At 39.8% G+C, this 23,857-nt stretch overlaps 1 protein-coding gene across 7 annotated transcripts in view; it reads right to left on the bottom strand.

Annotated features, from left to right (window-relative positions):
* myo18ab (myosin XVIIIA b) overlaps positions 1-23,857 on the bottom strand; it is a 124,612-nt gene that overhangs the window by 93,560 nt on the left and 7,195 nt on the right. For 4 of the 7 annotated variants that reach the window (XM_085371671.1, XM_085371668.1, XM_085371667.1 and 1 more), the window contains exons 1-3: positions 3,496-3,929; positions 1,586-1,691; positions 1,187-1,219 (exon numbers count right to left, since the gene is read on the bottom strand). The exons of the other annotated variants lie outside the window; for them this stretch is intronic. In XM_085371671.1, the coding sequence (XP_085227797.1) occupies positions 1,187-1,219; positions 1,586-1,624 (72 nt within the window). In that variant the 5' untranslated portion in view covers positions 1,625-1,691; positions 3,496-3,929. Of the gene's footprint in view, positions 1-1,186; positions 1,220-1,585; positions 1,692-3,495; positions 3,930-23,857 lie in introns of those variants that run through there. 7 annotated transcript variants of the gene reach the window in all.

Raw genomic sequence — 23,857 nt, forward strand, 5'->3', positions numbered from 1 at the left:
GGGAGAAGTTTCATGAGGAACAATGCATTTTGCACGGAATTCTGGGCGAGCTCTTATCCTCTTGAGGATATTCAAGACAGATGTTTTCTGGAGATGTTTATGGATAGAATTTGTAGGCATAGCCAAGTGGTGGTATGCCTCCAATTTAGTGGTCTCAGGTTCTTCCATCTTTCTGCAGATGATATGATTTTCTGTCGACTTCATCAGGGGTGGCCTGATGAAACACTTTTAAGTCTGACACCATGGTTTTCAAAAGGGCCTCAGACAGTTGTTGACCCAAGTATAGTTGTTTAAGTCTCTTAGGGACATGTTCACAAGCGGGGGGAAGGGGAAACGGATCTGGGCCACAATTACAGTGATACAGACAATGAACTGGTCTGTACTGTTGACAGGAAACCAAAGCTGTGTGATTGACCAGTAGATCTACATGAGCTCTACATCCCTACACTCACCTATGGCCACAAGCTTTAGGTAATAACTGAAAGAATGAGAATATGTATACACTCAGAGTAGAGCCATTTTACATCAAAAGGAGCCAGCTGAAGAATTTGGGCATCTCACTAGGATGGTTCCTAGGCACCTCTTGAGTGATGTGTTCCAGACATGCCATGTCTGCCACAGTCAGTGACAGATTAAAGTCAAAGTAGTTATTTATGGAAATGTTTTATATATTTTTTATTAACAATCTGTAGCATTTCTGTGTTTTACACTGTTTTGAACATTCTATACTTTTGAAAAGAACCTTTGCATATTGTTATTACAACTAACTAATGCAACAACAAACTTAGAATTTTTTAATTTTAATTTTAAATTTTTTAAATGTGTTTATTTCTTTTCTCACTTTTTTATTCACTAATTACATTTTTTACTATCTTTAATTGTAGTTTAAATAATTCAGAAAGCTTTACATTTGCTTTAAAATATATTGCCACAAATATTTCAGGAATAGTGCTATAAACAAAACATTTTGTTTTTAAATATATTCACAGATTTAACCTAAAAAACAACAAAGAAATAGATGATGGCAATATATACAGGGTATTTGCCATAAAATGTGTCATCCTAACACTTCAAACTGAAATATAAATACAAAGACCATGCTAAAACACTGGATTTTAAATGTCAAGAACCAAGACGATTCTAAAATGAGACCCAGAAACTCTAATTAATGCCATTGTTTACTTACACTTTTGTTTGCTGGCTTGTTCTCTTCTTTAATCTAAATGTGTTGAACAGGAAACCAAATCAAAATCTTATAGCTTAGATCCATTGCACACCATGCTAATTACAAAACATGCACATATTCTGAGAGCCATCTTTTGCATGAAAATATTTTTATTTCAGTGCAATAAAATGTGCAATAATGTGCTGTAAAAATTGTCTTACTATTTCAAGAGCTGAAACCAATGCACTTACTGCATTTAAATTGCGTTAGTTAAGTATAACATAAAATAAGTGAAAGCCATTAAAATCTGAAGTGGGGTGCCACACCAAATGCCACACAAATCCAAACATAGAGATGTTAGTACACCATAGTAGTCCCATCACACTAATGTGCTCTACTAAACATCTAAACAAGACTTCCCTTTTGTTCCCAGAACGAAAAACGAGATGAAAATGCCATGTTGGCTGATCTGCTGTCATGGGCTGTGATGGGTGAGATGAAAGCAGGTGAAGGAGGTGGAGGAAAGCTAGGAAAGGAAGATTACACACAGTTAAGAGAAACTTCTTCACACACCAGGACGCACTGAATTTTCAGCGCAAGTAACGTTTTGTTTTTAATGACAAAGCACTGAGAAAAACAAAGAATGAGCACAAAATTAGAGCTTATTCTAAGAAATGTAAACATTTTTTGTAAAAACAACTATACAAAATCAAAAGTAACTCATCCTACACAAGTGGGCTAATCTTGATAAAGTTTCCATAAGCATTGCCAAGGACATTGTGAGTGCCAACATCTATGTGGTGTATACAAATGTTTTATGTAAATCTCACAATCATATACATTTGACAGTTAAATTGAGCACTGTGTCATAATATAAAATATCAAATTAGAATGGTGTATCACAATGTCACGTATCATAGTACTATACTACTATAATGATTGTAACATACACAGCAGGTAAAAATAAGTACTGACTATGTCACTAATCAAGGTGCTATTGATATGAAATTATCACCAGATGTTGGTAACGACCCATCCAATCTATTATTACATAGTACTGAACACATCAAGAAAGAGAGGTGCAAAAAGGCATTAAAATTCATCGGTAATTAGAAAGCAATCCTGCCATTTTGTGCAAATTAATATCAGCTGGTTCAGTCTCAACTGATGGCCTATGAAAACCAAGGTGCCGCACAAGAAACTTTTCATGATTGTAAAACCAATGAGCTCTCGCAAGACCTTCACAACCTTATTGTTTCCAAGCATACTATTGGCACTGGACGATTCCAGTGAGCACTGTTGGGGCTAAGGTTGGGCAATATGTAAATATTTTCCAACGGACAATCGTCAGTCCAATAACTAACGATAGGCAATATATTCACGCATGCGCAGACTTTTTGATGGGCAGAGCAATGTAATCATCCACGGACTGATTTCCGCGTTTAGAACACAGAAGAAGTCCAAACATGGGCGAACTAATTGTTAAATTGCACACTGGAGGAGAAGGTGCAGATAGAAATGGACTGTTATCTCAGCAAGGGGGTCATAGACGGAGAAGATGATCCGCTAGCTTGATGGAAAATGCATAAAAAAACGTTTCCATAAACCATAAACCACCATAAACTGGCCTTGGCCAGATGCTCCCCACAAGATTTCAGACAGAGGAGTGAAAGGAATTATTAGAAGGGTTGTCAAAGGGCCAAAAATCACTTGTGGTCAGATTCCATTGCTCAAGAAAAAGCATGTTGAAACACGTTTAAAATCTGCTAAACAACATTTCATCAAGCCTGTGAAATACTGGGAGAATATGGTTGGGTCAGATGAGACCAAAACTGAATATTTGGATGCCATAATGCAACCATGATTGGAGGTCAAAAAAAATTGCAGATGACACCAAAAACACTATACCAACAGTGAAGTTTGGAGGTGAGAACATCACAGCTTCATTCATCCTGTATAATTTATAGACAATGTGAATCAATGTGAATGTAAAAATCTATCATAACATTATTTTCATAATGTATACACCATATCTGCCACAAGCTGATAAGTTTCCATTCTTTCCAAGAAAACATAAATGTAAAGTAAGTTAACTGGGACCACTTACTGACCAACATCTGAGCAGAAAAATGTGGACTACAACAAGAACCAAGGAAGTTGTATTGTGTAATGCTACTTTCAGTTGGCAAAGCCCCCCCTTGTCCATCTCTAGCCATAAATAGTGGCAATGGCTGTAGAGCCTCAAGGCCCCATTCTTGTCATATATATTCAGCAGGAGAAACCACTTGTTGTAAAAAAAAAAAAAAAAAAGTTAGTATAAATAATTCTACCTGTAAATGAAGCAGTCCCACAACTTCTGTATTATAGTAGTCCTCAAACAACAGACCAAATCAGTAACTGGGTAAAGAGGAATAGATCTGAAAGACCAGCCAGAGACATACAAAGTAGAGAGTGAAACGGCAGGGCTGACAAGAGAGGGAGCACTATGATAGGCTGGCTATTCCTGTTGGTGTACAGACAAGAGTTGACGGGGACAGCTGTTGTGATAGGAGGCTGCTAAAAGGTAAAAATAGGAGCCCCGGCCTTCCAGTCTTCTAGACAGCTCTGCCATTCACTCCCCCAACCATTGCCACAGTTCAATCACTTGCCCCACTGCTCAACCACACATGCTGCTCTAGTTGGTGTCATCTCAGCTGCCTGCCTGCCTGCCTGCCTGCGTGCGTGCCTAACTGCGTGTCTAACTGCCTATTATGAAGGTCATCCCAGGCACATAGCCGAGATTTGATTTGTTGCTTATTGTGGCTTTATATATGAGGCTGATGCTGCAGGTGTTACATTCACTTCAGCACATGGAGTAATTACAACAATAAAGACTCTAATTATTTTTCATCAATGCTGCCACATGCAACTTCTCTCGTCTCTCCCAGCCGGCCCCAGGACAGAGACTGCACCCCGAAACCATACACCTTCATTGGTACCAGATAAAGAACCTTCTTAACTGAGAAGCCCAGAGAAGAGGGAAACTAATCAGTTTGGTCAGTTTTCAGGATAAAAACTTAGCCTGCATAAAAGTGAGTTATTTCCTGTGGATGGAGGAGCACCAGTGTATGACTATTCTACTCTCCCCTTTAAAATAGCACAAAATCAATTTACATATCTAGGTATAAAAGTTACAAGGAAGCATAACTGTCTCTTCAAAGTGAACTTCCTTTATTTATTAAATAATACAGAACAGCACCTGGCACAATGGTCCCCTCTCTCTACTTCTCTGGTGGGAAGAATTAACTCAATCAAAATGTACTCCCTTAATTTTTCTCTTTCTTCCAATAAATACCGATTTTTATCCCCAAATCTTTCTTTGATTCTTTAGATTCAACTATATCATTTTATATATGGAGAGCCAAATGCCCCTGATTGACTAAAGCCCATCTTCAAAAGCCCAGGAGTAATGGAGGCCTGGCAATAGGGATGGGTATCGAAAACCGGTTCTTGTTGAGAACCGGTTCCCACTGTTTCAATTCCTTGGAATTGTTTGACATTTTTGCAAACGATTCCCTTATCGATTCCAGTCGCCCCGAATGACGTCACCACGTTGCGGAGCGTCATTTACCTGGCAGGAAACACGGCGCGTAAGCGGCTCAAAAGTTTACGAGAACGGATGACAACAGGGCAACTTGCAATACTTGCAAAGTAGATACTTAATTTAAGGGAGGAAACACTACGAATATGCAAAAGCATTTTCTCACAAAACACGTGATAACCTTAAATGAATGTCATGTTTTTAATTCCGCTCCGGACTCGTGAATCTCAACCCAGCAGCAGCGGTAACGTTTGCACATCCTCTCCCGTTAATGCGGCAGGTAAATAATCAACTAACAGTGCATATTATGTTAGCGCGATCTGCCTTATTACAAAACCTGCCATTACTGTGCATTTAGGTGACCATGATGAGAGAGACAGACAGAGTCTGGCTCAGATGCTGGCAGTTCTCGCTGCAGTCTACCGGTAGCGTCTCCTTTCAGGCCAGGACAGACGAATGTCACCGAGCAGTGACTAAGTTTGTGGTAAAAGGCTTGAACCAGTGTTGCCAACTCCTCAGTAAGGAAAATCGCTATTGGTTGTCCTAAAAGTCGCTAGAAGTCGCTAAATGACGTCATCGCCTAATTTGCATAATTGGTCATGCTAATCTAATTGTAACCTATGTTGTTGGAGAGAGAAATAACATCGTGGAAGAGACATAAAGTGAGTAAAAAACGTCCTAAATGCATTTAGAGTTTATTTAGAACTACAAATTAAATTTATTTTAGCAATTATTGTTTTTTTTAATGTCACAATTCCAACCCTGCTCCTTTACCCGGGCTTGGACCGGCAAAAGTGACCTGAAATAGGCACTCTGGTGGAGTTACTTTGTGTGTGTTTATAAGTAGTTTTAAACCTTGTCATCCACAAAACAGCATAAGACTAAAAGAGTAAAAGAAGAACTGACTGCGTTACAGCACCCACTGCTTGTTGAGAGTAAAAGCGATACGCGCTTTCACGTCTTTTTTTAGCGACTTTTTTTCTAAAAAAAGTCGCTAAGGGGTCTGAAAACTCGCTAAATATAGCGACAAAGTTGCTAAGTTGGCAACACTGGCTTGAACCCATTTGCCACAGCAGATGCCCCCAATTTTAGGTAAGTGAATGTGTTTAATTGTAGGCAGGGACATTACTGGATATTCTTGTGTAATTGCTACTGAATAATTTATGTTATGCTTTGTTATTGCTACAGAAGAATATTTATTTTATTATTTTACATTTACAATTTTTTTTCCTGGGCACCCTGTGACACCCCATTGAAGAGCCGTAGGCTGGATCTCTTAAGATCTCACTGTTGGGTTTGTAAGACCATGTTACTCCTAAATTTCTATCTTGTTCAAAGAGAAGATATAAAACGAAGTTCTAAGCTAATCGACCTTAGTGTTCTCCTTTTTTAAAAAGAATCGATAAGAGAATCGATAAAGAATCGAATCGTTAAACAGAATCGAAAATGGAATCGGAATCGTGAAAATCTTATCAATACCCATCCCTACCTGGCAATGCCTAATTTCCAGTATTACTATTGGGCAGCAAATACACGCTGCATTATATCTTGGGTCTATTTCCAAAGCAAAGATAACTGCCCGTTAGACTCAACCGTTCTGGTAAAAAGTCAAATTAGCTTGTATTTTTCTGAATGTGGACCCCTCTTGTGATAAATGTGAGAGTGAGGATGCTTCTCTTATCCATATGTTCTAGGCATGTCCTAAACTCAAAACATTCTGGATGGACATATTTCAACCTTTGTCTCTAATTCTTGAATATCATATGGATCCTAATCCATTAGTTTCTATTTTTGGCACTAATGGGGAGGCTGATGCACGGCTGACCTTGTCAGTGTCTTTTGCTTCCCTTGTAGCGAAATGTGCAGTCCTACTAAGATGGACGGGGCTGAGGCGCCTTATGTGTTATTTAAGCCTTGAAAAGATCTGTTATTCGATTAGTAACACCACCGGAAAGTTTTACAAGGTGTGGAGGCAATTCCTGAAATATTTTTCCAGCCTTCGGCTGCTCAGCAAATCCTCTGTTTTTCCTCGGTTTTTTTGTTGTTGTTGGGGGTTTTTTGGGGGTTTTTTTAACCTGGATCGAGGGACAGAGTTATTGTGTGGGATGGGTAGGGGGTAAACAACAATTAAAAGATATGTGATTTAGAGCAGGGCGATATGACCAAAAATATTTATCACGATATACATTTGAAAATTTGCAATAACGATATAACTGACGATATAATTGACACTAGACAAAATACTTTACAACTCCACAACTGTATTAGTGCAAAAACCCCATCAATGTATTTACACTTAAACAAGCAGCTGTTTTTTCGCCTTGTAATCGGAAGGTTGCCGGTTCGAGCCCCGGCTCGGACAGTCTCGGTCGTTGTGTCCTTGGGCAAGACACTTCACCCGTTGCCTACTGGTGGTGGTCAGAGGGCCCGGTGGCGCCAGTGTCCGGCAGCCTCGCCTCTGTCAGTGCGCCCCAGGGTGGCTGTGGCTACAATGTAGCTTGCCATCACCAGTGTGTGAATGTGTGTGTGAATGGGTGGATGACTGGATATGTAAAGCGCTTTGGGGTCCTTAGGGACTAGTAAAGCGCTATATAAATACAGGCCATTTACCATTTTTTATGTGCATTAAAGTTATATAAAAAGTTTACAGTGCAAATGCAAATCCTTGCTGACAGTTTAACCAAAAGACATTTCCAGTGGAAATTGGCCGACATATCCTCAGCATAACCATGTATAATATCCACAAAACTTAAAAAGAGGTTATACACACACAGTACTGTAATATTATGTTGAAGCACAGTACGTATCACTCCGCGAGGCTCCTGCCTACGATAGCCGTAATGCTCCAACAATCCATCAAGCGGTGCGGCTTCGTAGCTTAGCAAAGTCGTACTGAAACATTTGACAGATTTTCGAGCGCCGTGTACATAAAATCGTTTCGAGGTCAGTAAACACAACCAGAATTCATACATAAGGCACACGGGATTATAAGGGGCACTGTCGATTTTCTGAAAAATTAAAGGATTGATTTTAAGTGTGCCGTATTTTCCAAAAAAACACGGTAATAACGACGGCCTGCTAGCATGCTCTACCAAAAATAGTGCTTTGTTGTATATCTGACAGACGAAAGCTAAACCAGTTCCACACCACTGAAGTTGCAGCATTTTTACAAACCAGTTCTGGTTCATCCGTTTCATTCAACGATCCGCTTTCGCTCTTCTCATTCTGCGTCGCCGCCATGTGCGTATGTAAACAAAGGCACTGCGCATGCGCGTTTTACCCATATTCTATCGCGATATGTCATTTTCCTATCGTTGCCCAACATTACACCGGTATTACCGTGAACGGTATGATATAGCCCAGCCCTAATGTGATTGTGTTATTAAGCTGTATTTTATTATGTCAGCTTAAGCAATCATCGTGAAGCCTACCTACTCACATATTGTATAAGAATTTTTTGTGTATCTCTTTTTGTTTGTCGTTTTAATCTGATAAAAATATCTTTGAGAACAAAAAAAATGTAATGGTATGGTCCTGATCAGACAAGTGATTCTGTCTTGGGGGGGGATTGGGAAACACAGTAAACCTTCTGGCCACAGCACATATTGATGAGCCATTCTTATGCTACCACTAGTGACACTGACCTTAACCAAATGCAAAACCAGTGAAAAAGAGGTCAGAAAAGATGAGTAGGGGGAAATTGTCAGTGGCTTCTACCTGTAAAACCATTCCTGTTTGGGGGTCGGCTCACTGTTGCCTCTCTAGTGCACCTGTTTTGACACCAAAGCAGCTGGAACTGATTAATAACTCCCTCTGCAACCTAACTGACTTGATGGTATACTCTGATTAAAAACTGTTGCAAGTTTTTGAGAAATGTATTTAAGTCTGTATGTATACTTTTGAGCCTGTTCAGATTACAGAAAATCCTAAATAATATCAACTTGTGCACCCAGTTTTTGTTTTTTCAAGTAATTCAATTTTTAAACATAACTGTATATGTACACACAGAGACACAGAATTTGCACAGCACTACAGTACGAGCTTGCTATAATGACAAAAGATACATCGATCTCGTAGAGCAATATTCAGGAGAGATCTTAGCCATTATTTCTTAGAACTTCCGAGTTGAGTTACAATGCCATGTCCCATATAATGGTAACGTACCTTCATATTTAGTCGAGTCATCTTGTTCCAATTCAATTCCTCATTTAGCACTACAGCTTTCTAATCCTACAAAACCTTCTATTTTATCAACTCTCTCTGCTTTTGAATTTTGTACAAGACATGTTACATGTGCTGTGTAGAGTGCTGGGGTTCCTAGTTGCACTGTCTTCCTTTGTGAAACCAGTGTATACAGCAAAGAGGAAGACGTGTAAAGCAGCTAAAGGAAGGCATCACAATGAAAGCAGAAGCAGAGTGGAACATGTTACAGGAAATGAATGCTTCTCTCATGCTGCTAGCAAAGGAAAGAAAGAAAACCCAGGTCTTATCTCTGTTCTGTCTAAACTGTGGTACTTTTTCAGTTGAATGAGTCCCAGTTAAGTAAAGTCTGTTCTCTTATGAGTAATGTTATTTACCGTTGTTGTTAACAGGAGTTTTTTATACTAATCTGTGGCTTTTCCTAAAAAGGACCCACGTTTTATATATGTATATATATTTTTTTAAGTGATTGTTTTAGTAAGTAAACCCTGTCTGAGGCATGTTTTAATTACCACAGTCATATGTTTTAGAGATGCGCTGATTGGCTAGCCAGGGACCAGAAAATCCCCATTGCCAATGTCCTCAGCCCTTATTGGTGGCCAACTGGTCAGGCTCAGGTTGGTCTGTTTAATGTGCAACACACGATGCAGGCAAAAAGTAATGCACACACTCACAGCCACACAAAAATATTGCATTGAAGCTCCTCACTCTGAGTGAAGATGCAAAGTTCACCAGGGGTTCAGGGGTCAGCCATGAAAACATTGGTAACAACAAACCTAATCAAACAGTTTAATCCCCTTCACCCAGCTGACATGGACATTATAAAGATTAAAGAAAGGCAAATTGTCCAAAGCTAAAGCTATCCAAAGCTTAGAACCAGCCACAAGACAGCAGCCCCTCGATGTGCAAAAGATCAAATCAGGAGAATTATGGAAACAACTCAAAAATGAAAACGCAGAAGGCATCAACAGGTACTTAAATTTTGCTTTCCTACTCATTGAGCAATCACAGTACTTTTTACTGCAGCTGTCAGGTTTATGAGCCTGTGAAGGTTCCCCGTCATCCAGATCATGTTAATCTAAGGAGCTTGGAAAGAAAAGCGACTGGACTTCTTTAAGTTTCTTGAATATGTTACACCTCTCATCCAAGACACTTCTTCAGTTCTAAGCGCAACTGGCGGAGAGTCCAAGATATTTAAGCCCTATTGGGAGCAGCCAGTAGGCAGCAGATATTGACCCCTTAGTGCTCTGCATTTCCCCACACTTCTGATCTTTCTCCACAAGATGGAGCCATGGAACCAAAAAAAAACCACACACACACACGCACACACACACACACACACACACACTTCAGCAATCCCAAAACTACAGAATATATTTTTCTGCAGTGGCTTCCACATTAATCTGGGAAGGGAATGGGAGATTGATGTAGATAAGGTACAAATATTTTATGATAGCTTTAGTCAAGATGAAAGAGAATGAGGGTTGTGGGAATGTCAAGCTAAAGTGCCTTTGGAAAGAATGCAGCCTAAAGAAGAGGGTGGTGAAAGAAGGGAGAAATGCACTGACGTAACATCTCTACGGTGACTCTGTGTATCATGAGTAGCAAAGTCCTGTATGCAAAGGCTTGTGTGAAATCAAATCAGATGAGATGAAATCAACAGTCTGAAATTTGACCCAACTCTGTTGTTTTTTTCTAAAAATATTTAACTGTCATTTTATTTATATAATATTTAGAATATTACATACTTAATTTACTAACATATGGAAAGACAAAAATAAGGTGAAAGCAAAGCGTGAGAGCATAGCCCAGGCTTTTACCATGTAAAAGTTCACTAAACAACCCACTGCTTATGATCAAGAGAACTAAGGACTCGATTGTTGAATTAGGCGAAATACTTTACATCACTGAAGCTGTGGTTATCACTCATCTCAACCCTAATGAAGAAAGCTCAAAAACAACTCAACTTCAAGTACTTGTTGACTTCTAAAGAAGAGCAACAGAAATCTTCTTAACTGGAAACATCACAATGGGATGATCAAGGCCTAAGCCCGGAAAGCTCTGCAGAAGATGATTAAAACTGCCCAGAATATCATTGGCACCCATCAGTAGAAGCAGCTGGGTGTTTCCCATCCAAGAAACAGCACCCCAGCTACAAACTCTTGATTTTCTTTCCTCATATGGTAAAATTAAGAAGCTAATCCTCGACCCTTGATCCTGAGAAAGAATCTAATGACAAAGTATCTAATAATCTTGACAATAAAAACATAGCAATTTTTTACTGATCACCAGCAGCCTACTCTATTTGAAGATAACTTAAGGAAAACACAGCATACTGGTGTAAATCACAAATTACAGTGAAACTGACAGCTTTATAATTAAATTACATGAAGATATAAATTTATCCTATTATTGGATATACGGTAATATAAAAAGCTATAGGTGATTCAAGTCAGTGTTATTTATATAGTCCCGGATCACAACAACAGTTGACTCAAGGTGCCTAATGATTATATTATTCGATCTCATGACTGTCTCATACCACGTGTGCTGATAGCAATATCTTTAACCTAACCTAAACCAGAATCTAAACTGAACAAGTCAAAGGTCCCCATATTTCCTTGTTTTCAAAATATTACACTTTGTGCTCACAAAGGCAGACATACAAATGCACAAGAGAGGCGGAGAGAATTCAGGCAAGATGGAGTGGGTGGAGACAGGTGTCAGGTGATTTGTCACAGGATAGCAACATGAATGAAAGATAAGGTGTACAGATGGTAGTGAGACCTGCTATGTATAATTTAGAGACAATAGCACTAACAAAAAGAGCAGAGGCAGGGCTGCAGGTGGCAAAGTTGAGTATTTGTTGGTAGTGACAAAATTAAAAACGCAAAGATGATAATAATGCATACACAAACAGACATACACAGTTCTACATTTCAAAAGAAACAAAAAATACCCCATCTCAAATGAACATATTTCTTCACTCCTAAGCATGCGAATTCTGTTTGGCTACTGTAATTTCTGAGGCATACATAGGCATAACAAAACAGCAGATGATGCCCTTTACACACTAAGAATCAGCTCCTGTAATTCATATCTGATCAAAGTGCAAGAGATATTGGGGCAGCAAAGCACAGGCCAGTGACTGCTGCCAAAACCAAACAAACAGCCTCATTGACTAAAACCCTCAGCATCATGAAAGCTAAAAGCATGTGTGGTTCAATGGAATGTATTGATGACATGTCAATGATGTCAGAAGAAATCAGGTTGCAGCTTCTGAACACATCACAATCCATAAAGGATTTAGGTTGTTGAAAGTTAACTTGGAAATGTGTTCAAAGAGCGAAAGGGTTCTTTGTTTATGTCAACTTCAGGCCTTCATGATAATTTTTTCCCTCTTTGGTGGGTGTATTTGGTGACATCTATGTACCAAGCCTCGTGCTGACACTTCACAAAGATCCGTGGGAGCACAATTCAATTTAGTACCAGCAAAAAGATGATCCTGAAATCAGCCGGCTGTGTTAGAAATGGTCATCAACTTTTCTACCCAATGATAGTGTCACAGCTTTGCCAATCTAACACAAAGGTAAGTGAAAAACAACAAAACAGTAAAAGGTTGCAATCATTTCAAAGCCACACAATTTACAAGGACAGAAAAACATCACGTCTTCACAAGATTTTTTGCAGTATTTGCAGACATACACATACACAGCCGAGGAGGATTGTTTTCCTACTGGAATCCATTTTGGTTTTATGTGTGTGTCAAATAAACCCAGATTAACTGACTTTATTTGAGAAAAATTGGGTACATTACTTTTGATCTGTTAATGACTCCTGATGGGACTGGGCTATATATCGACTTTTTAAATATATCGATATATTTTTATACGAGATATGAGATGTGACAATATCGTTTATATCGATATAGTCTATGTTACTTTAATTATACTTGTGGAGCCGCAAGTTTGCCTCTCTTTCGTCCACTTTTGTCCCTACACAACGTTACTCGGCCTCGCCTCTCCCCTTCACTGAACACAACTCCCCCTCCCCCATCGCTTCACCTGCAGGCAACGACAAGATGGACACGGAAGCTATCAAAGAGGAGCTGGTCAGTAAAAAGAAAACATTTGAAGATTACTATTTTAGTGCTGCCAGTGTGACGTTAAGGCCATAACTGCATTAACGGGGCAAATCTCTGTTAACGAGTTACCGTAGATGACCCCGTGCGTAGGGCTGGACGGCGTCAACGCGTTAATGAGCTAACCGGGTTAACACGTTGACGACTGGCCTAAAATCCTTTCATTTTCTCAAAAATCGACAGTGCGCCTTATGTATGAATTCTGGTTGTGTTTACTGACCACGAAACCTGCTGCGGTCTGTCTTTGTTGTTATGCTCAGCATCTTTTAGTTTACATTTTGACTGCACAATTGTGAGCTTTTTTGTTATGCACAAAAACAACATTATTTTTTTATGTTTTATTTATGGAGCATTATTATTTAATAAATGCTGATAATTTATTTCAGAGTAATTTTTTCTTGTACATCTATGCTGTATGTTAATAAAAGTGCCTATGTGAGATTTGGGACACAGCTTTGACTAAGAACTCTCTTTTTGTTCTTACTTTATGGCTTTAAAAAACATATCAAGATATATATCTTATATCGCCATCCAGCTAAAGAATATCAAGATATGAATTTTGGGTCATATCACCCTAACTCCTGATATCACTCAACATTACTTAAGAGTTGAGCATGACTACAATTCATGAATTTACGAATTTACCAGGGAGTTGTGTGGCTCAGTAATCTGTAGTTTTGTCAAGTCTGAAAAAAGTTCCTGACAATATCATCAGGGTAACTCTGACTTGGACTGACGACAAAAAAATACAAAACAAAAAACAAAACACAGGGATATCAGGGATAAAAATCACAGTAGAGTACAGGTACAAGAATAAATTTAAAAAAAAGTTTCTATATGTGCAACCCTAAAACCTAAATTACATAATCACCTCCCCTAAGGTTTCCTAGATGCATTTCAAGGATGACTGACTCTTACAGAAAAAAGAGAGGTGGGATAGATTTTATATGACTTAAAGCTCAAACTCAACCAACATATTTCACATGATATTTCAGTAGTCTTTTGCATAGTTAAAAGTAAATACAATATCTGTAAATTACTAGATTGCTATATGCAAGCCATTAGTTAGGTGAACACACACACACACACCATAACTTATGACTGAATACCGTAGTGTACAATCAGGCTAATCCACTGTCTGCTGTGTTGGGCTGGCAGAAATCTCGGGGCTTAGGTCAGGAGAGGAAATTATAGATAAAACACAGAGGCACTCTGCCCATTTGGTCAAACAAAAACTGAAAAGCAGTTTTCATTGAGTGGCACAAATGTGGTCTTTTTAAGTGTGCATATATTTATAATAAACTTTTCTTTCTTTTTATTTTATTTTTTAAATGGGGCCCCGAGACCATAATTTAACCTGGCACTAGGTGAAAAACTGGAGCTCCACTTGAATCCACTCGAGTTTAACAAAAGTATGAGCCAGAGCATGTGCTTAGAGGTAAATCAAAGTGATTAATGTGACTGATTCACTCTGACCACATCTTCTACTGAACAACAGCTTAGTAGCCAAACCATGAAATCACTTATGTTTGAAACACCCCTGCCACACAGAATGGAGTGCAATTCATTGCAATCTATGTGGCACCAGTGCCTTGGTGAGTTCTATATCTCAAATACCACAAGACAGTATAAGACCCAAAAAACAAGGAGCATGCTTACATTTGTTGCAATGAATTCCTACTCTTGCATTTTGGGGGGTTTCATACAGGAAGTGTCTGCTGTCAAGAACAAAATAACTAAATGACTCATCAGAGCTAATGATCACAATGATATATACTTTGGTTGGCTTGACCTGCTAGTTGCTGCACAAGATAAAATGGAAAAGTCTCATGTGAATGACCACAGCAGACCCCGATGGCATGAACATGCTTTGCATCCATTATTTACACACACGTTTGCTGTTACATTACACACAGAGCTGGATCTCTCCCACTGCCAGCTCAACATACCAACAACAACCCCAACCACAGGACCCAGTGTAATTACTTAAGTCAGCGGGATTCCTTAAATAAAAAGAACACATTCAGTTAGAGTGTTACTTTTAATTAAGTATTATTGTATAGAGAGCATAGATCCTCATCAAAGTAGTGGTGATACACACTAAGACTGGGGATATTTCCTATATATTTGTGTTTTACTTTAGCTTGTTTCCAAGTCCACAAAATCATTTCAGTTTTAATTTCTTTTTAAAGTTTAGTTTTTGTTTAGATTTTCTTTTAGTTTTAGTGAACAATAATAGCGTTGACAGGGAAACATCCAAGTGTTTCAACGGAGACAGCATGTTTTGACCATGCTGCTGTGTCACTGTGCTTAGTGTGTAGAAAAAGGAGAGTGCTGACGGTGTGGTTTTCAGGCAGCAGCAGCACTAACAGAGACAGACCAAAACAAACTGTGGTATCAAACCAAGACATGGGCTCTGGCGGTGTGCTAATCCGCCACTTTTCTTTAACTCTTACACACATTTCTTACCTGCTGAGAGCTAGGTAACTGGCTTCCTCAGAAATGTGGTATTTATTTTAGCACAACAATATTAGCATTAACAATATCTCCACAGCAAGTCTGGAGCATGTTTGGACTTTTTTCATCCAGGGAATAGATCTGGTTCTTGGTAGAAGTTGAAAAAGGAAAAATGTTATGCAGAGTTCAAAGAGGAGTTGGGACAGGCTCTGGGTGGTAGGGAAGTTACCAGATGACCAATTATTAGGGCTGTTCGATATGACAAAATATATAGGATAATGAAATGAAAACATTTATCATTTCAAATTATACGCCATCTTTTGTTTCGTTTTGTCGCAAAATACACTGTTAACGCCAATATCTTTTTACTGGGGCACAGATAATACCAGCAAATCCAGTGAAGATGAGGCAGAACCAGATAGCTAAAAACAGAAGGACCAATCAAAACAAATCGAGGACCTTATTCCTAAACGACGGGCTACCTCTGTAGCATGGACATGGTTTGACTACGAAAAGTCTGACACGGACCACAAAACTGTGCTATGCAAATTATGTCGCAAACCGGTCCCCACCTCAGACTCAAACACGGCAAACCTCTTCTACCACCTATGCAAGAATCACACGATAGAGTATGGAGTTTACGGATGAGAAGCAATAAACAGCCATCAGGTCCTCAAAATAAACCTTAAAACAGGCTGTTCTAAACGTTAGAACAGGCTTTTCCCCGCAGCACGCAATGTAATAAACACTCACAAAGAAAATGGCGGCCGTTACAACTTATGTCTAAAAATTAGTGCTGCCAGCATTAATCTTGTTAAAATGACGTTAACGTTACAACCGCATTAATGCAGATTGCCAGTGCATGTGGCTGCTCAGCATCAACACCTTAGTGCGGTTAGCTCGTTAACACGCTAGCACAGATTACCCCATGCGTGGGGCTGCACGGCCTCAACGCGTTAGTGCAGTTAGCTCGTTAACACATTAGCACGGATTGCCCATGCGTGGGGCTGCACGGCATCAACACATTAGTGCGGTTAGCTCGTAAACGTGTTAGCACCGTGCAGCCTCACGCACGGGGTGATCCACGCTAACTCGCAAATTTTCTCCAAACACCACGTCTCTGTAGCTTTCAAACCCAAACATGGTCCACCCGAAGGATCTGGTCCCCTGGGACAAACAGAGTAATATAGTCCATGCTGTTAAGTGCCAGGAGGAATGACATGATATATACATCCGGGAAACTACAAAACCTCTGACTAAGCTGATGGCACAACACAAAAGAGCTAACTTGTCAGGCCAGGACTCCACTGTCTATTTACACCTACAGGCCAGTTGTCAATATTTCAATGATGAGGATTCACATCGTGCAGAATAAATACTCTTATTGATACTTTATGCAAGGAATATTTAAAATAATATGTTATAAATGCAGAACTTGGCAACATGGTGGTGTGGTGGTGTGCACCCTCGCCTCACAGCAAGAAGTTCAACTTCACCAAGGCCAAGGCCTTTCTGTAGGCTGAGGCCATATACTTTTTTTTGTTGCTGTAGTCCATATTAAGGCTTACTCAGGGAAAGCAAAGTAAGTATTTAAGCCCTTGTTTACTTCTACAAGAATTGAACATTTGTTATTAGTGAGACGAGCATAGCCAAAAGCATGCCAGTCTCCCAGATTTTTTCAAATACATTGCTGGCATAGTTTGTTTATTTATTTATCATTTAATCTCTTGTATTTTCAGTACTTTAAATTAAATATAGGCTTTCAATGACTTACAAATCATTGAATTCTGTTTTGACTGACAGTTTTTCTTCCAATTTACCTCATTCTGAAGCTTCATGCAAGATCTTGATTTGTGGCGTGAGGATGATCATGAGATTTCAATCTGGGTGAACTGCTTATAGCATCAAAATGTTTGCCAGCTTTTCTGCAGACATAAACAGGATGATGCTGAAACACACTTTAAACGTGGACTCGTCTATTCAGAGTACCTTCTTCCAGTAGTCTACAGTTATGTTTTTATGCTCCCTAGCAAATCTCAGGCATTTCTAGGTACAAACAGGGCTTAATAATGACTTCTTATAAGCCATTTTTACATTAAAGCCTTGTTCATTCAGTCATGTGCTTATTCATTCTTGAGATCTTCTCAGACCCTGATTATGGCCATAGCACCCTGACCACGAACTTGTCTGAGCTCACAAGCTAAGTAGGGTCAAGTAGAAAAGTGGTATAAAAGAAGCAGTCCATTTACCTGATCTAGACGTATTTATCTGAGATGGAGCTCTGGCTCTAGTACTTAAAATCTTGAGGTGCCAGATATCTGCTTCAGTCGGCTTTCTGCCTCTTCCTTACCGCAAGTATCAGTCTTGGCAATCCACTCCAAAGCATACTTGATCAAACTGTGAGAACCCTCGAACATCTACAAGTGCTTTAACACAGACTCCTCCCTTTTTCACCATTTTGAACAGAAATGCCGCATTTCAAACTGAATTCACGTTTTTATACCTAAATTTGAACCAGCACACTAGACTTGACTTTGTGAAGTCAAAAGTAAGTAAATAAAGAAAAAATATTATTTCCATAGTCCAAGTTCCTTAAACTACCATGACCTGGATGACTGAGAACCTATACAGACATATTTATATAATCCTTTTCAAGAACCAATGTCAGAATATTAATTTAAAAAATGTATGAATTAAGAATTTAATAAAATATCATATTCAACCACTAAAATAAATTTTTCTATTCAAGAATGCAACTAAATAAATGCAATTTGGCGTCGTTATTAAGAAAATAATAATGTGCTTTTCAATTTGTCTTATTTTTTTTGGCAAGCAGTACATTTTAAAAAATTATGGATAACAACAATAGTTACATTTTAGCATTATTCCAATTAAGGAGCATATGCACGTAGTGCAACCATTACAGAAACAAAAATATTCGGGTAATTACCAATAATGTTAAGTAAAGGCAACTGTGACACACTGATGTAAAGTTATGCACCGCCATTAAATGTGTGCTCCAACCATCACTTATCACAAAACTTAAAACTTGTCCTACGGCATTCCAGTCTACTGGCTTGTCAGTCCTCATCAGTTGAATGTTGAAACGTTAAAAGACCTATTTATTGATGTTGCAACATCTTTGTATGTGGTGTTATTAGCATTAGCTCTTTTGAAAGAGAAATGCCCATCCATTTATGTGTAGTTGGATTAATTCATACCAGTTTCCGGGTTATACACAATCCGAATTTCTGATGGCTCTTACACACGGCCTCGTTTTTAATAGTTAGGTATGATGTCTAGACAAGATAATAACGATCTTGTAGCAGCACCCGTCCGTGGTTTTATGGCTGGTTAATGCCATAGTAGTTGTATCTGAAAACACTCTGTCCACTGCTTGTTAGCCATGACTTGATGTGATGTACATGGCTAAAAGCTTTTGATACATCTTCATTTTTTGCTCTGCCTAGAAGTACACAAAGAACATTTTATTTCCTTTGGTGTGATTAGCTTTTTATCTTCAAGAGCAACTGCAGTATATATTTTTTTTATGTATACATGCATGTACAGTACTGTGCAAAAGTTTTAGGCAGATGTGAAAAAAATGCTATAAGAAAAGAATGCTTTCAGAAATATAAATGATTATTTATTGCCCCCAAGTGTATTCTGCAGCAGGACAACAACCCCAAACACACAGCCAAAGTCATTAAGAACTATCTTCAGCGAAAAGAACAACAAGAAGTACTGTAAGTGATGGCATGGCCCCCACAGAGCCCTGATCTCAACATAATCAAGACTGTCTGCATGAAGAGACAGAAGGATGTGAGGAAGCCAGCATACACAGAGGATCTATGCTTAGTTCTCCAAGCTGTTAACAACCTACCAGCCAAGTTCCTTCAAAAACTGTGTACAAGTGTACCTAGAAGAACTGATGCTGTTTTGAAGGCAAAGGTGGTCACACCAAATATTGATTTGATTTAGATTTCTCTTTTGTTCAGTCACTGCATTTTGTTTATTGATGAAAACAAATGATTAACACTTCCATTTATGAAAGCATTAATTAGGACACTGTGTTTGTACAGAACTACTGTCAGCTTTAACACAGTCTTAGTCAATGATCCCGAGTCCATTATTCTGGATTCCAGATGTTTAGATCATGCTGAATAACAACGTGCGAAAAAAGTTTTTTTAAATACAGCGTGTAGAACCATCATAGAAAACAGTTTACCATACAGAAAACCATACAGCAAACTGTTTTCCAAGATGTTTTCTAAGCCATATGAACCCATCAAGTTCCTTCCCTCCTCCATCAACCCTGATCCTCAAAAACTCATTCCTCTTCCTCCACAAGAGATTCTCGGGAGGATAGGGTCAGGAAGTGGCCTATTTGTTCGAAAACAGATTCCACAAATACCAAAGTGAGACCTAAAGGGAAGACGTGCTTTCCGTTGCTTTTAGGCAGCCTGTTAAGACAAGAAAAGACGGCTTCTTACTACTTTAGCCTCCAGTCTCTCTCACGCTCCACCCAGCCCTCTTATTTCAGACCTTTTCAGTTTTTATTCCTGCTGTTAAAATCTTATGTGAATAATATTTACTAGTTAGCAGGTTTACTTAAACATTTCCATGCTGCATGTTATCCTACTTAACAGGGTGTGGCTGTAAATAGCTGAGATAATTATGCAAAAGTGTGCCAAATACTAAAGATGTAAGCTTCTTGGCAATGGCAATTACATGACAAGTTAAGGCATTCTTTCTACTTAATATATGCTTACATCAATAATAACACTACTTGAACACTTTTTAGGGGGAATATGGATTTGAGATGGAAAAATGAGGAGCGCAACATGGAACTAAGGAACTCATCCAAGACAAAAACTTGACATATCACTGTTTTCATACGTGTTTATAATAGAACACCACAGACGTCATTGTGTCTTAACAGTGTCATAGGCCAACATTCACTTTTCTTCAGCTGACTGAGAGGATGTGCTAATTTTATCAAGTGTCTCTCTGTAGTTCAGTTACATTTCATTGCAAACTAATGTAATATAATAATGCCTTAAGCACATTATTCCATAACGAATCATCCCGCTTTAATGTGCGGGACCTCTGTTAAATATGATATGAAGACATGTTAATGTAAAAGATGTTTGCATATTATTAAGATATCAAATAATAACATCTAAAAAAAATATATTAAATTGCGACTTAAAAATGTGGGGCTTTGTGTCATGCATTATGAATGAGGCAAGTTGTTTGAAAAAAGGCGAACAAGGGAAAAGAAAAGCCTTATACTGAGTTGTAGGGCTGGGCTATATCATACCGTTTACGGTAATACCGGTGTAATGTTGGGCAACGATAGGAAAATGACATATCGCGATAGAATATGGGTAAAACGCACATGCGCCAGTGCCTTTGTTTACATACGCACATGGCTGCGATGAAGAATGAGAAGAGCGAAAGTGGATCGTTGAATGAAACAGATGAACCAGAACTGGTTTGTAAAAATGCTGCAACTTCAGTGGTGTGGAACTGGTTTGGCTTTCGTCCGTCAGATATACAACAAAGCACTATTTTTGGTAGAGCATGCTAGCGGGCCGTCATTATTACCGTGTTGTTTGGAAAATACGGCACACTTAAAATCAATCCTTTGATTTTTCAGAAAATCGACAGTGCCCCTTATAATCCCGTGTGCCTTATGTATGAACTCTGGTTGTGTTTACTGACCTCGAAACGATTTTATGTACACGGCGCTCGAAAATCTGTCAAATGTTTCAGTACGACTTTGCTAAGTTACGAAGCCGCACCACTTGATGGACTGTCGGAGCGTTACGGCTATCGTAGGCAGGAGCCTCGGAGTGATACGTACTGTGCTTCAACATAAGTGTTTGTATAACCTCTTTTTAAGTTTTGTGGATATTATACATGGTTATGCTGAGGATATGTCGGCCAATTTCCACTGGAAATGCCTTTTGGTTAAACTGTCAGCAAGGATTTGCATTTGCACTGCAAATTTTTATATAACTTTAATGCACTTAAAAAGCTGCTTGTGTAAGTGCAAAATACATTGATGGGTTGTTGTTGTTTTTTGCACTAATAAAGTTGTAGAGTTGTAAAGTATTTTGTCTAGTGTCAATTATATCGTCAGTTGTGTCGTTATCGCAGATTTTCAAATGTATATCGTGATAGACATTTTTGGTCATATCGCCCTGCTCTACTGAGTTGTATGAGAGGCTGGACACTGACAAAGAAGAAAGGATGCTTTTTAGCTTGATGGGCAGCAGGTCAGGGTGACCGAGTAAGCCAAGAGAAGAACTTTGGTACTGTATCAGGAAACTAGATGTGGTACAGAAGTATGTGAGGGTGGTGCAGGACATGTATGTGGACATCGAGACAATGGTCAGGTATGCCTTAGGAGTGACAGATAAGTCCCTTTTCCACTAGTACCTACTCAGATCGACTTGCAACGGTTTTAAAGGTTTTCCATTAGGCATAGTACCTGGTACTGAAATACTACTTGCTCGGCCATGGTTCCAAAGTGAAAAAATTAAAACCACCATTTTTGAAACCCAGCAACGATAGAAAAGCTTCAAAAAAAAAAAAAAAACCCAACACAGTGGCCCGTGACTCTGACGAAAAGCCACAGACCAAGCAGCAGATATATCCACACCCCGACGTCCACCTTTGTTGTAGCGTTCGTATCTAACGCTAATCAGGTCACAAGATGCTCAGCCACATTGCTATAGCGATGACCACACACATTATAAAATAATCATAAAATAAATAAATTACCTTAACGCTTTGCATTGTATTTGATGCACAAGCAAAATGTGACTAGGTGGAGAGACACTGTTCAGTTCTCACACAGAAGACCCCACCCCCTCCTGGTGACCAGGTGATGACTCTGTCCCCGGACAGCGTGAGGAGATCCCTCATCAGGATCAATGCACGTAAAGCTCCGGGTCCTGACAACATTCCTGGTCGTGTACTGAGAGACTGTGCAGTGGAACTCACTGATGTCTTCACAGACATCTTCAACATATCACTCATCCAGGCTGTCGTCCCCACATGTTTTAAAGCCACCACAATCATTCCGGTTCCAAAAAAGTCATCTCCCTCCTGCTTTAATGACTACCGTCCTGTTGCACTTACTCCCATCCTGATGAAGTGCTTCGAACGACTAGTCATGCAACACATCAAGACTGTCCTGCCCCCCTCCCTGGATCCCTTCCAGTTTGCGTATCGGCCCAACCGCTCAACCGATGATGCCATCTCCACTGCACTCCACTCGGCACTCACACACCTGGACAAAAATGACTCATATGTTCGAATGCTGTTCATAGATTTCAGTTCAGCATTCAACACCATAATCCCCCAACAGCTCATTCAAAAACTGGTCCAGCTGGGGCTCAACACCTCACTGTGCAACTGGCTGTTGGATTTCCTCACCGGAAGACCTCAAGCAGTACGGGTCGGCAGTAATACATCCAGCACCATCATTTTAAACACGGGGGCCCCGCAGGGATGTGTGCTGAGCCCCCTCCTCTTCACTCTGCTGACCCATGACTGCACTCCATCATACAGCTCCAACCTCTTCATCAAGTTTGCGGACGACACAACGGTGGTGGGTCTCATTAGCAACAGGGATGAGACCGACTACAGAAGTGAGGTGAGACGCCTGGCCACGTGGTGTGCTGACAACAATCTCTCTCTGAATGTGGAGAAGACGAAGGAGATTGTTGTGGACTTCAGGAGAATGCACACCCAACATGCTCCTCTGACCATTGACGGAGCGTCTGTGGAGAGAGTGAGCAGCACCAAGTTCTTGGGTGTGCACATCACAGAGGATCTCTCCTGGACGTACAACACCACAGCACTGGCCAAGAAATCACAGCAGCGTCTCTTCTTTCTCCGCAAACTAAGAAGAGCAGGAGCACCAGCCCCCATCATGTACACTTTCTACAGAGGCACCATCGAGAGCATCCTGTCGAGCTGCATCACTGTGTGGTTTGGAGCCTGCAATGCGTCCTGTCATAGAACCCTCCAACGCATAGTGAGAGCTGCAGAGAGGATCATTGGTGTCGCTCTCCCCTCCCTCCAGGACATTTACAGCACCCGTCTCACTAAAAAATCCCTTTGCATAGCGGCTGATCCCACGCACCCAATGCAAAGCTTCTTCAAGCTGCTGCCATCGGGGAGGAGACTGCGGAGTCTCCGGGCCAGGACCAGCAGACTGAAGGACAGCTCCATCCATCAGGCTGTCAGGAAGCTTAACTCCCTCCCGATTCTGCCCCCTCTCCCCTCTCTCCTCCAC

This window comes from Diplotaxodon limnothrissa, linkage group LG14 (assembly GCF_057381915.1).
Source record: "Diplotaxodon limnothrissa isolate DT_005_m linkage group LG14, D_limnothrissa_male_GT1.1, whole genome shotgun sequence".
In the NCBI taxonomy this organism is placed as follows: Eukaryota; Metazoa; Chordata; class Actinopteri; order Cichliformes; family Cichlidae; genus Diplotaxodon; species Diplotaxodon limnothrissa.